Source organism: Mizuhopecten yessoensis, unplaced genomic scaffold (assembly GCF_002113885.1).
Source record: "Mizuhopecten yessoensis strain PY_sf001 unplaced genomic scaffold, ASM211388v2 scaffold11163, whole genome shotgun sequence".
Lineage (NCBI taxonomy): Eukaryota > Metazoa > Mollusca > Bivalvia > Pectinida > Pectinidae > Mizuhopecten > Mizuhopecten yessoensis.
Window position 1 is genome coordinate 178,776 of NW_018408911.1, and position 14,533 is coordinate 193,308.

Consider the following 14,533-nt stretch of genomic DNA (forward strand, 5'->3'; position numbering starts at 1 on the left):
ACGCTGGTTATGTACTACATAAATAAACTTTCCTTACCAAATAAAAAAACTGCTGATACTTTTAAAACTGAACGTTTGTAATATATTGATAAAGATATTTTAATAAAATACTTAGGAACCAATCAAACACCTGTAACGTATCCGAATGTCTAAAAATAGACACATGACCTACTTTTGTTGTAAATAATGGTGGGAACTCCTCGTACACAACGGTTCACGGCCAGTTACCAGTGCAAGGGCAGACAGCGATACAGTTGGAGGTTATTGTGGTAAGTGGAACGAGACTTTTTTTTTTTTTGTAAGCTGACATTTTATATGGAACATTTTTTTTATTGAGAAACAGTAGAAAACTGTACAGGTTTAATTTGAGTAGCAGGAGCTTCCGATGAATGCAACCATTTTGTGCGTGTTTACAATGTGGAAGTCATTCACCAGCTGTTCACTGTCCAAAAACTTGGCGGCAGAAGACAGTTGGAGCCTACTGTCCAATAAACTTGTTATACACACGCGTATACGATGGTTTGCGTATAATGTAGCGTATACAGTATACATTTATGGATATTTTGGACATTTGTTTATGAATTTATAAATGATCAACTATATTTACGAGACCTGCACCACAGACAATGTAGCTTAGTGTGGATGCTTGAAAAAAAGGCAAACGTCTTTTCTCTTAATATTATTTTTCACCATAGATAACATACCATGTGTGATGTGGTAATGACACTCACTACCTACATGTACTTAACTCACTTTTACACATGCAAAAAATAACAGGATGTTTGAGTCATTTTCAATAACTTTTTTTCTTAAAATCCAAAAATATTCCTAAAATTAAAACATTGTCATGACCACAAGAGCCTGTGACCAGCACTTATTTTACAGTTGTGTCAGTAAATTCATAGCAATAATCGTAAAACAAGCGAACCTTTAATTTATCAGTTAAGTGTTTGCTGACATTTTGAAATGTAAACTATGATGGGGTGAGAGTTATTATACCATGGCAATATCATTGTGATCATTAAAACCTGTATCAGGATCTTCTGATCGTAAAACTGTCAGTCCTTTTTCTGATGATGGACAGGTCAGAGGTGTTTATTTGAGTGGTTTAACCTCCGCTTCGCTACTGAGTAGTTCGGTATCCAACAGACGATGGTCTGAGGTGGCCGGCAGTAGCCCATTTTGTTAACAGATAGTGACAGGTATCGGCCGGTCAGATGTATGTACTGTTTGTGCGGTAATGTCTCTTGATGAAGATTATAAATATTGTTACAGTTTATAGCACTGTGGTGGTTCCTAACTTAATTGACCTATTAAATACTAACCAGTTGCATTGGTTTCTGAGAACTTCATTATATAATAATAAGTAATAGGGCCATATGATGCAGTGTTTTGTTAAATGATGGAATGCAAGTGTTTTTTTCTTATACGCTCACTGAGGTCAGCTTTGTTGATCTGAAAATATTTTCAGATTAACTATTATTAAATTTTCTTTATCTGTGTGAAAACCTCGGTTAATTCTCTATGAGTAGGTCGGGGTACAGAGAAACAGTCGTCAACAACCTATTTTGTTAATTCAACTTAAATTTTTAAAAAAAAATAAAAAAATGAAATGTACATGTTAAGACAGCTATGATGTACGTAAAATGTATTGAAGTTAGGTGAGGGCTTAATTAAGTTATAAGAACTTGTGCCCAATCCTTTTTGTCATTTTCAAGGCAATAAAAATATGTTTAAACCAACTATTATCAAAGGTCTTAAACTTATGCCGATTCCTTTGAATGAGATTCACTAGGGCAGGCTTTAACCCAGCAGAGATCCAATTCGGATGATGCAACCTTCGAATCTTCCACGTTAAACAAAGATGATCTAAGTATGATTGGCTATTAAAATAAGATTTTCAGTCTATACCGACAATCGCTCTATAGGCTAACCATTTTCCCTGTAAACTTGTGTAATCATCTCATAACCTTAATGTAGATCATGAAAAGTTTTCGTGATGTCGACAAAAACACATGATTACAGGGGTTATGCAAATTTCCCATGGGTGTTACAGATTTGGTGATGTCATCAACAGTAGCTGCTGCCAGATTTAACCATGGATTATGCAAATTTCAGGCTGTTACTGATATTGAAACGATCACACATTTATTTATATTTTAAAACTGAAATTTGTATCCTCTGAGAAGTCCAGTGTATGAAAAGGTCCTGAATCATTCACAGAAAAATACTGCAAATGTTTCTCCAATTGAGCATGTGTAAATATTGAATAGACAGTGAAGCCATCTATGATAAATTTAGATATGCTCAACCGGAATGATCACCCCATAACCGGATCATCCTCAAATATTTACACAAAGAAACAAAACCCAGATGTAGGCATTATCAGATGGCAAGATAAATAATATTCAGTTTAGCAAATCAAAGTTTATAATAAAAAAACTACTGATATGTATTTACTAATATTTATACTGCTTCACAACACCTCCATTATATAAGTGTCACGGCTAGTCAACCATGGATACTAGAGTGCAATAAATTACTTTTTAACCTAAGGCTGTTTGTAGATGCAGGTTTGACTCGAGATATGAGGGTTAAAATGTGTCAGACCTTTAAAATGGGTCTTAAAATAACAATTTATCATTTATCTCGCCCAGCCCTAAGTGAAATCATAACTGTTACGCATCTCTGAATATATACATGTCTAATTCGTATATGAAATAAAAATAAAAGAATCTGTTTTTCTGCAAGGTATGGTTTTCTTTTCAGAAATGTTTATCAATGCCAAAATCAGTTTCCAATGCACAGTTACAGTTTTTGGAAGTGGTAAAGGAATCCTTAAGGAATCATTTTGATTTAAGGAAGTTTTCTTTAATTTTTGGGCCGCTGTTTTTGGTGTTCTTTTAAAAAGAGTAGAAAAAGAAAGAAAGGTTTTGCCAATTAATCTGACATAACTCAATTTACTACTGTTGTTTTCCAGTGTGAATAAAAAATGAATACATTTTTGAACAATAACAACAGCAGTGTTTGGCCAAATGGGATGGATGTATCACACCAAAGTACTAAACGACAGAGGATGAATGAATCATTAGAGGATCCAAATCAACAGCCATTTGCTGCTCCGCCCTGTTCATGTGGTGGGTAGTGAAAATGTGAAGTGTATTAATTGTATTTAGTTATTCCTGTGACTGGTGTCTAGATTTTGTTTTTGATATTACCGGTAATGAATTTTCCTTGAAGGAACCGACCTAGTATATTCTTGTTTGCATAATACAGGGCCATTATTCCTGTCTCAAAAATATTACTTCATTTTTAATTTTTCAACTACAGTAAAACCTCCATATCATACCACTCATTTCATGTTTTCCTTTGCTTTCTGTCATATTTAAAGATTCCTATTTGATATTTTTCTCACCATTTCCACTATTCATCACTCCTTCAATGTTACCCCTTTATAACGCCTCCCTGTTGGTGGACAGATTTCGATGATATTATGAGTTGTTGTAATTTTGCCTCTATAGATACAAATATATTTCAACCAGAATATATTTTATTTGAAAAATTAACACTTTTATACACATGTCTATTAACTAATACATCTGAGTATACATTAGCTACCAGCAATAAGGTCATGTCTGGTAATAAGCCCACCTATTTTGTTTACTTTAAGTCATAGATTATGTGTTTGCCCTCTGACCTTATTGCAAGATAAACATGGTTTAAACAATCTCTAGGTTAAAGTCAGTTATGGACATCAAATTGTTTATGAGCAAATTTTTTGCATATGCTAATTTTGATTTTTGAAATCACAGATAACTTTGTAAATGAAGGGAGATTATATATTTACAGACTTGACCAGGTGATAATGATTTACAATGTAATTTCCATTTGCAGGTAAGAAGTTTTTACCGGTGAGGAAGAATGATACTACCTTTATCACAGAAGACTGGCGGTCTACAGGGACGTCACTGTTTAAACCTTTAGTTCAGGATATTTTTGTGAATCTAGTGAAGTACGAACAGTTCAGTATGTCAGAGGGCACTTTTTTTGTTGCAGATAGTTTTGGGAACTACTCAAATTCTGTCACAGGTAAGGCATGAGTGAGAAAGTGTTACCAAAGTTTTTATTAAGGATCCTTGTTCCTCATCAAAATTTGAAACTTTCTATCTGCATGACAATGGCTTAAATAAATCACTTTTGAAAAGAAACCCATTACTTGCAGAACCTTAACGAAATAACTAATAAAGAGGAAATAAGCAAAAAAAAATCAGCAAGTGTTCTGACAGTGAAAATGCAACCAGGTCTAGCAAGGATTCAAACCCTATGCCGCTGATCATAATTTGGTTGCTCTAATAATAATAATAATTTGCCTGTGGTATACAGTTCTTGTAAATATTTTGCTTTTCTATAAAGTGTATAAACCTGAGAAGTGTTTGAAATTAAAAAAAAAGTGTTTCTCTTCTTTGAGGCTGTCAAAGAGACACTGATATTCATAAAGAGAAATTTAAGGGTCCAATCCCAGAAAGTTTAGAAGATTGCCTAGGTATACAGGTCTGGTTCAACACAAGCTGTTTATTAATTATTATTAAATATTGTTTGCAGGCCAGGTGCTACACATGTGGAGGTATGACAAATCAAAGAAGCAGCTATTTATAGCCCAGTCGATTCTTTTCACCTGTCCACAGGTATGTTCACTACAGGTGTACAGTAATACCTGCCCAACGGATCACCTCTTTTACCAGAAAACTTGTATTAAAGAGAATAATTTTAAAAGTTCCCATTGCACTTGTTTTCATGATAACTGAACTTCTATTACAAGACCACCTTCAATAATAGGACACTATATTGGCTTCTGAGTCCTGTCCATGAATACAGGTTTTACTATACCAAGGGAAGTAGACAGTCTACCAGGAATACAGGTTTTACTATACCAAGGGAAGTAGACAGTCTACCATGAATACAGGTTTTACTATACCAAGGGAAGTAGACAGTCTACCATGAATACAGGTTTTACTATACCAAGGGAAGTAGACAGTCTACCAGGAATACAGGTTTTACTATACCAAGGGAAGTAGACAGTCTACCATGAATACAGGTTTTACTATACCAAGGGAAGTAGACAGTCTACCATGAATACAGGTTTTACTATACCAAGGGAAGTAGACAGTCTACCAGGAATACAGGTTTTACTATACCAAGGGAAGTAGACAGTCTACCATGACTACAGGTTTTACTTTACCAAGGGAAGTAGACAGTCTACCAGGAATACAGGTTTTACTATACCAAGGGAAATAAACAGTCTACCATGACTACAGGTTTTACTTTACCAAGGGAAGTAGACAGTCTACCATGACTACAGGTTTTACTATACCAAGGGAAATAGACAGTCTACCAGGTATACAGGTTTTACTATACCAAGGGAAGTAGACAGTCTGCCATGAATACAGGTTTTACTATACCAAGGGAAATAAACAGGCTACCATGACTACAGGTTTTACTTTACCAAGGGAAGTAGACAGTCTACCAGGAATACAGGTTTTACTATACCAAGGGAAATTGATAGTCTACCAGGAATACAGGTTTTACTATACCAAGGGAAGTAGACAGTCTACCATGAATACAGGTTTTACTATACCAAGGGAAATAAAAAAAATCTACCAGGAAAATAGGTTTTACTTTACCAAGGGAAGTAGACAGTCTACCAGGAATATTAATATGATATTTGACACAACAAAATTTGAGTTGTGAAATTTTACGATTTACATTTTGGCAATCAATATCAGACTATAATAATTATTTACCTGAGGGCTTTTGTTTAGCCTGCTAAGTTTCTACTATCTGTTATTATTATTATCAGCAATTGTGGTAGATATCTGCACTACAGTCAACTTGATATGATATTGCAAGGCAGTGTGTTGCAGGAAACTGAAGTAAGATGAAGATAACTTTTTTTGTTACACTTTGTGAAATGCTAGCAATGTAAATGTTAGAGAACTACATGTAGGGCGGCCAAATCACCCGATTAATTCCCACTAAGATAACCCAGTATACAGTAAGTCAGTTCCTTGGGTGTCGTGAAACATTGTTCTTAATCATTTGACTATACATTCTGTGATTGAAGTTTCTGCAGCTAGAATTGTGTTTATACAAAATGTATATATTTTGATTACAGGACTTGGTTGTGATACAGGCGGTGCTACACTCCATTTAGATCATTGGTTGAGATACAGGCGGTGCTACACTCCATTTAGGTCATTGGTTGTGATACAGGCGGTGCTACACTCCATTTAGGTCATTCCTTTACGTCATTAGATGCTGGTGTGTAGATATAAGGTGCTGACTACAAATAGATATTCTCACCTACCTTGTAACCTGCATGGTAACCATCTACAGGTGTTTGATGGTGATGAAGATGGTGCTATACTCAATGTTTGGGTACCTGTGTATATCGTACCTACCATAATACTATCTACAGGTGTTTAATGGTGACACAAATGATGCGACACACCCAACGGGACCTCGTACAGTACGTTAGGCCTTCTACTGGTGTTTTAATCAGAAAAAAATGTCTTCGATATTTTAAAAAGTTATATTTGCATGACCTTGTAATGAACATTTATTTAACAGCCTTTAAATGAATTTATGATGTCACATGATATTTGCATGTGTACAGGCTCACTACAGGGGCCCGAGTACAGGGGCCCGACTACAGGGGCCCCGAGTACAGGGGCCCCGAGTACAGGGGCCCCGAGTACAGGGGCCCGACTACAGGCTCACTACAGGGGCCCGAGTACAGGGGCCCGACTACAGGGGCCCGACTACAGGCTCACTACAGGGGCCCGAGTACAGGGGCCCGAGTACAGGGGCCCGACTACAGGGGCCCGACTACAGGGGCCCGAGTACAGGGGCCAGAGTACAGGGGGGCCCGAGTACAGGGGCCCGAGTACAGGGGGCCTGAGAACAGGGGGCCCGAGTACAGGGGCCCGAGTACAGGGGGCCCGAGTACAGGGGCCCGAGTACAGAGGCCCGAGTACAGGGGGCCCCGAGTACAGGGGCCCGAGTACAGGGGCCCGAGTACAGGGGCCCGACTACAGGGGCCCGAGTACAGGGGCCAGAGTACAGGGGGGCCCGAGTACAGGGGCCCGAGTACAGGGGGCCTGAGAACAGGGGGCCCGAGTACAGGGGCCCGAGTACAGGGGGCCCGAGTACAGGGGCCCGAGTACAGAGGCCCGAGTACAGGGGGCCCGAGTACAGGGGGCCCGACTACAGGGGCCCGACTACAGGTCCATTAGCTGGTTTTCCAGGCCATATTGGATTTTATGCAGGGGCTAATGAAAATTTCAAAATTTGGTACCAAAATATAGATAGGGATAGTAACCCTTTTCATTATGCTTGCAGGCTGGTACGCTTAATATGAAACTGTACACCCCTGTTTTTTATTACAGCAAAAAATCTCAAATGTTTGTGAAAAATAAGATGATTATAGCAAATTTAATGTGTATAGTTTCGGTTTTAGTTTTAAAAGCTGCACCTTAAGTGAGTTAAGGAAGTATTTATCGGGTGAGGTGTGTATATTTGTTTTGTTGTTTTCATTGGCTGATGAATGAAAGAGGTTGTTGTCAAAATCACATGAACTGCAATGCAGATGACATGTCAAACTTGTATCACTACCTTGTATGTGATTTAAAGATCATCCCTCCCATTCAGGACACTGAGAGAGATGATTGTAGACTTGTATCAGTACCTTGTATGTATGATTGTAGACTTGTATCACTACCTTGTATGATGAGAGAGATGATTGTAGACTTTTATCAGTACCTTGTATGTATGATTGTAGACTTGGATCACTACCTTGTATGATGAGAGAGATGATTGTAGCCTTGTATCAGTACCTTGTATGATGATAGAGATGATTGTAGACTTGTATCAGTACCTTGTATAATGAGAGAGATGATTGTAGACTTGTATCACTACCTTGTTTAATGAGAGAGTTGATGGTAGACTTGTATCACTACCTTGTTTAATGAGAGAGTTGATGGTAGACTTGTATCACTACCTTGTTTAATGAGAGAGTTGATGGTAGACTTGTATCACTACCTTGTTTAATGAGAGAGATGATTGTAGACTTGTATCACTACCTTGTTTAATGAGAGAGATGATTGTAGACTTGTATCAGTGCCTTGTATAATGAGAGAGATGATTGTAGACTTGTATCAGTCCCTTGTATGAAGAGAGAGATGATTGTAGACTTGTATCAGTACCATGTATGATGATAGAGATGATTGTAGACTTGTATCAGTACCTTGTATGATGAGGGAGATGATTGTAGACTTGTATCAGTACCTTGTATAATGAGAGAGATGATTGTAGACTTGTATGACTACCTTGTTTAATGAGAGAGATGATTGTAGACTTGTATCAGTGCCTTGTATAATGAGAGAGATGATTGTAGACTTGTATCACTACCTTGTTTAATGAGAGAGTTGATGGTAGACTTGTATCACTACCTTGTTTAATGAGAGAGATGATTGTAGACTTGTATCAGTGCCTTGTATAATGAGAGAGATGATTGTAGACTTGTATCACTACCTTGTATGATGAGAGAGATGATTGTAGCCTTGTATCAGTACCTTGTATGATGATAGAGATGATTGTAGACTTGTATCAGTACCTTGTTTAATGAGAGAGATGATTGTAGACTTGTATCACTACCTTGTATGATGAGAGAGATGATTGTAGACTCCTAATGGATTGTGCCTTAATGCATTATTGCTGCATATTACATGTCAAACTTGTATCACTACCTTGTATGTGATTTAAAGATCATCCCTCCCATTCAGGACACTGAGAGAGATGATTGTAGACTTGTATCAGTACCATGTATGTATGATTGTAGACTTGTATCACTACCTTGTTTAATGAGAGAGTTGATGGTAGACTTGTATCACTACCTTGTTTAATGAGAGAGATGATTGTAGACTTGTATCAGTACCTTGTATGATGAGAGAGATGATTGTAGACTTGTAATGGATTGTGCCTTAATGCATTATTGCTGCATATTGATTTATGTATAGAATGAAAATATGTTATAGTTTTTGTATTTTTCATTACTGTTACATATAGTGATTTTGAAATAATATTTTGTATATATTTTTTTACATTGTTTTGTGTCAATATTTGAGAAATTTTTCACAACATTACACAAATGTTGGACTGAATGATCACATGCCTGAATACAGACATGTTATAATATTTTTTTTAAGAGAATTCTTCAGCCATTTGTTCCCTACCAGTAGAACCTGGAGGGATTAGAGTGAGAGGAATCATCAGATTGTGCCATATCTGTAGTATTTGTTCCGGCAATACCTTTGATTTACAGTTGTTATGTACCTCAATAAGAATTAATTTGTTTGCCTTGCAGCTGTACAGATTGTGAATGATTTCAAATGAAAATAATTACAGGTTATAAAATGACCATTTTCATATCCTATCCCATACCAGCCCCAGATCTAGACCTCCATATCAGCCCATGGGGCCAGAAGCCTGAGGGATAAGGGTAGTTACAAGGTAGAGTATGGAAATGGTCATATAATTACAGTCAAACCTGCTCATATGATCACCTCTATTAGACCACCTGTGTTAAGAGACCACCTTAAATGTCCTCCATTGCAGTGCTTTCTTCATTAACTGAACCTCTACTGAGAGATCACCTGTGTTAGGAAACCACTTTTTGGACTTCCCATAGGTGGTCTCACTGGTCTGTTCATACAGGTTTAATTGTACAACCTTTCTATCATAATTGAACTTAACATTGTAAGTTTGTCAGAACAACATCCAAACTATTAGCAAGAACACATATCAGTTATAATTGAGGTTAGATTTTTCTAAAATATGTTTAACTGTAAGTAAAAATGAGTTGTGCCAAGAAAATATGGTGCATGCCAGGAAGATATGGCGTATGGCGGCCCTTTTATATTGTGTGCATGGCATGATATGGGTCAGTCCGGTTATAACTGGAGGACAGCAAGGTGTATTGCACACATCTATATATATAATGATGTGACATATTACATTGTATTCTACATAATGTTATATATATACGGATTGATTGTCTTTGTAATACAGACAGAAATACAGGGAACTATCATTAATTAGGGCGTTAGTAAGCAGCAAATCTCAATAGGACGGCATTAATCAGGGAAACCTTGTTTATTATGACATTAGTACGCAGCAAATCTCAATAGGACGTCATTAATCAGGGAAACCTTGTTTATTATGACATTAGTAAGCAGCAAATCTCAACAGGACGGCATTAATCAGGGAAACCTTGTTTATTATGACATTAGTAATTGTGGAAACCTCGGTAATGAAGACAACAGTAATCAGGGAAATGTCAAAATTAGGAAATAGGTTGTTAGGTTATCTTTGTTAAAGGGTGCCAACTTTTCAAGAGAAGTTACTCTTAGTTACTCTAAGCCAGAAAAAAACTCCTTTTGGTAACTTTATCTTCTACATAGAAGGGAGGATACTCAAAGTAAAAAATGCTGAGTGGAAGTCTTTACCTTAAGTTTTGTCGGATACCATCTGTTGATTGTGCTTTAACTGGGATTTAACTGAAATATACTTTTAGGGTTCTTCAATATACAAATTAATATAAATATTTCCAAATTTCTTGCTGTTTATATGGAATCCGCAATTATTATCATTTCAGAAATTAATTGAATATATTTCGAAATGTGTGTTTGAAATGAATATTGTGCACTAAGACAATTATGTTTGAGCCAATAAGAAGATATTTTCTTTAAGTTGTGGTAACCCTTCCTGTTATATTTATTAAACCACAGGGGCATGATACCAAACTACAAAATACATACATGTATACATATGTATATGGACTTGGGTTGGGGATCTGTGTCATGTCCTAGTGATTTAAGCTTTGTTTTTGGGAAATTGAAGTGTCAAGACTAGTGAGGCCATCCTGTAGGTTTAAGCTTTATATAACCCATATATTGTGGCATATCTGAAATTATTTATTTTATTCCAGAATTTCATTAAAAAAATGTACACTGCTAGTATATGTCTTGTGTCTTTCATGGGTATTGTCTAGTGTGCTTTGTAAATAGAAATTTTGTAATATCTGGAAACATGGAAAAATTGAAACAGGCCAGATTGGAATGAGAATGTGGGACCTCCAAACTTATGTTTGACCCTGTACAGTATTTTCTTAAATGCTTGCCTTGATTTGTAGTATTATAATGCAACCTTCGTCTATCTTTGTCAGTCAATACTTTCTTTTTGCTCGACAAATTCACCACTAATTCATCATCTCCAAACATACTGTAGTTCAACTATGTACAAGGCTTCACTGACTGTGTGTTAGTTTTGGAGAAAGTCTGGACTGGTTGGCCCATTGTTAACAAAGTTTCACTGACTGTGTGTTAGTTTTGGAGAAGTAGTATGGGCTGGTTGGCCCATTGTTAACAAAGTTTCACTGACTATGCGTTACTTTTGGAGAATTCTGGACTGGTTGGCCCATTGTCAACAAAGTTTCACTGACTATGCGTTACTTTTGGAGAAAGTCTGGACTGGTTGGCCCATTGTCAACAACGTTTCACTGACTATGCATTACTTTTGGAGAAAGTCTGGCCTGGTTGGCCCATTGTCAACAAAGTTTCACTGACTATGCGTTACTTTTGGAGAAAGTCTGGACTGATTGGCCCATTGTCAACAAAGTTTCACTGACTATGCATTACTTTTGGAGAAAGTCTGGACTGGTTGGCCCATTGTCGATACATTGTCACTTGGTGGAGTGTCAAACTACCATGTACAGGTTGTGGCATTTCATTGTGATGACACTTTAATGTCACCCTTAATTAGCCCCATTATCTGCGGACACTGTTCATATGATCTTTAATCTTGAATATGCGAGTACGTAAAATCCTGAACAATATTAATAATAAAATGTCCCCTTTTAAATTTTACTAATTGAAGGTTAATACGACCTGATGCTGTCACCAATAAATACTTGATATAAGTACTTAGTAATTAAGCCTCGGGGTATAGGTACTAGTACATTGAATTACCAAAGCTCATCCTCGCTAACTCCCTTCTGACCTCGGGGTATAGGTACTCGTACATTGAATTACCAAAGCTCATCCTCGCTAACTCCCTTCTGACCTCGGGGTATAGGTACTCCTGCACTGAACTACCAAAGTTCACCCTCGCTCACTCCCTTCTGACCTCGGGGTATAGGAACTCCTACACTGAACTACCAAAGCTCATCCTCGCTCCCTCCCTTCTGACCTCGTGGGTATAGGTACTCCTACACTGAACTACCAAAGTTCACCCTCGCTCACTCCCTTCTGACCTCGGGGGATAGGTACTCCTACACTGAACTACCAAAGCTTATCCTCGCTCACTCCCTTCTGACCTCGGGGTATAGGTACTCCTACACTGAACTACCAAAGCTTATCCTCGCTCACTCCCTTCTGACCTCGGGGTATAGGTACTCCTACACTGAACTACCAAAGTTCACCCTCGCTCACTCCCTTCTGACCTCGGGGTATAGGTACTCGTACACTGAATTACCAAATGTCATCCTCGCTCACTCCCTTCTGACCTCAGAGTATAGGTACTCCTACACTGAACTACCAAAGCTCATCCTCGCTCACTCCCTTCTGACCTCAGTGTATAGGTACTTGTACACTGAATTACCAAAGCGTATCCTCGCTCATTCCCTTCTGACTTCGGGGTATAGGTACTCCTACACTGAATTACCAAAGCTCATCCTCGCTCACTCCCTTCTGACCTCAGGGTATAGGTACTTGTACACTGAATTACCAAAGCGTATCCTCGCTCATTCCCTTCTGACCTCTGGGTATAGGTACTCCTACACTGAATTACCAAAGCTCATACTCGCTCACTCCCTTCTGACCTCGGGGTATAAGTACTCCTACACTGAACTACCAAAACTCATCCTCGCTCACTTCCTTCTGACCTCAGGGTATAGGTACTCCTACACTGAACTACCAATACTCATCCTCGCTCACTCCCTTCTGACCTCGGGGTATAGGTACTCATACACTGAATTACCAAAGCACATCCTCGCTCACTCCCTTCTGACCTCGGGGAATAAGTACTCCTACACTGAACTACCAATACTCATCCTCGCTCACTCCCTTCTGCCCTCAGGGTATAGGTACTCCTTCACTGAACTACCAAAACTCATCCTCGCTCCCTTCCTTCTGACCTCGGGGGTATAGGACCTCGTACACTGAATTCCCAAAGCTCATCCTCGCTCACTCCCTTCTGCCCTCAGGGTATAGGTACTCCTACACTGAACTACCAAAACTCATCCTCGCTCACTTCCTTCTGACCTCGGGGGTATAGGTACTCGTACACTGAATTACCAAAGCTCATCCTCGCTCACTTCCTTCTGACCTCGGGGTATAGGTACTCATACACTGAACTACCAAAGCTCATCCTCGCTCACTCCCTTCTGACCTCCGGGCATAGGTACTCCTACACTGAACTACCAAAGCTCATCCTCGCTCACTCACTTCTGACCTCAGGGTATAGGTACTCCTACACTGAACTACCAAAACTCATCCTCGCTCACTCCCTTCTGACCTCGGGGTATAGGTACTTGTACACTGAATTACCAAAGCTCATCCTCACTCACTTCCTTCTGGTGATAAAAACTTGTTCCTACTTTTATTTTACCAATGGTTGCCATGACTATCACTAAAATGAATCATTTTTCATTATATACACACTTTGTTATGATTAGATTTTGTATACTTAATAGATGACCAGTTATTATGAAACTGATGATACTATTTACTTTATATTATGTTTAAATGATATCACTTTATTTCACTGGTGATACAAAATGTATCGCCAAAGCCAATGAGATATCACCTTTTTAGTTTGAATTGTTGTAATTGTATTGTCAATATTACACTGATATCACCAATTAAAACAACACTGTAGTGTAATCCCTCCTTATCAGTTTATTAGCATCTTAATGAGTCTTCCCAAAGAAGATTTGGTTATTTGTTTGCCACATTTGTCCGCTGAATGATCCGAGGAGTCGTTGGGCTGAACCTGTTTAAACCTACAAATTAAAACATCGCTTGCTGTTAGGATGATTAATCAACTGCAGGATGGTTTTTGCAGTATGCAGAAAAAAAATTGGGTTATGGATGGAAACAGAAGTTACCAGTAGCAGAAAATTGTACAGTCTGACAATCAGGAACTTGATCAGACATTTAGCTAGGGTTGTCTCCCCTAGCATGTGTCAGGATGAAAACACTGCAACTAAGACCAAATACCATTACCTCTATCAACTCACCCAAACCATCACTTCCTCTATCTACTCAGCCCAACCATCACTTCCTCTATCTACTCACCCCAACCATCGCTTCCTCTATCTACTCACCCCAACCATCACTTCCTCTATCTACTCACCCAACCATCACTTCCTCTATCTACTCACCCCAACCATCACTTCCTCTATCTACTCACCCCAACC

General features: G+C 38.3%; 1 protein-coding gene across 2 annotated transcripts; it reads left to right on the top strand.

Annotated features, from left to right (window-relative positions):
- The first annotated feature begins 182 nt into the window (after positions 1-182).
- LOC110467160 lies at positions 183-6,908 on the top strand. Of its 2 annotated transcripts, XM_021524122.1 has the most exons (6): positions 183-269; positions 2,981-3,137; positions 3,895-4,089; positions 4,603-4,685; positions 6,173-6,251; positions 6,292-6,908. In XM_021524122.1, the coding sequence occupies exons 2-5, from the start codon at positions 2,993-2,995 to the stop codon at positions 6,209-6,211; spliced, it is 462 nt and encodes a 153-aa protein (XP_021379797.1). In that variant the 5' UTR covers positions 183-269; positions 2,981-2,992; the 3' UTR covers positions 6,212-6,251; positions 6,292-6,908. The 2 variants fall into 2 exon arrangements, with proteins under 2 accessions (XP_021379797.1, XP_021379796.1); XM_021524121.1 differs by having other exon boundaries at positions 6,173-6,908.
- Positions 6,909-14,533: the final 7,625 nt, after the last annotated feature.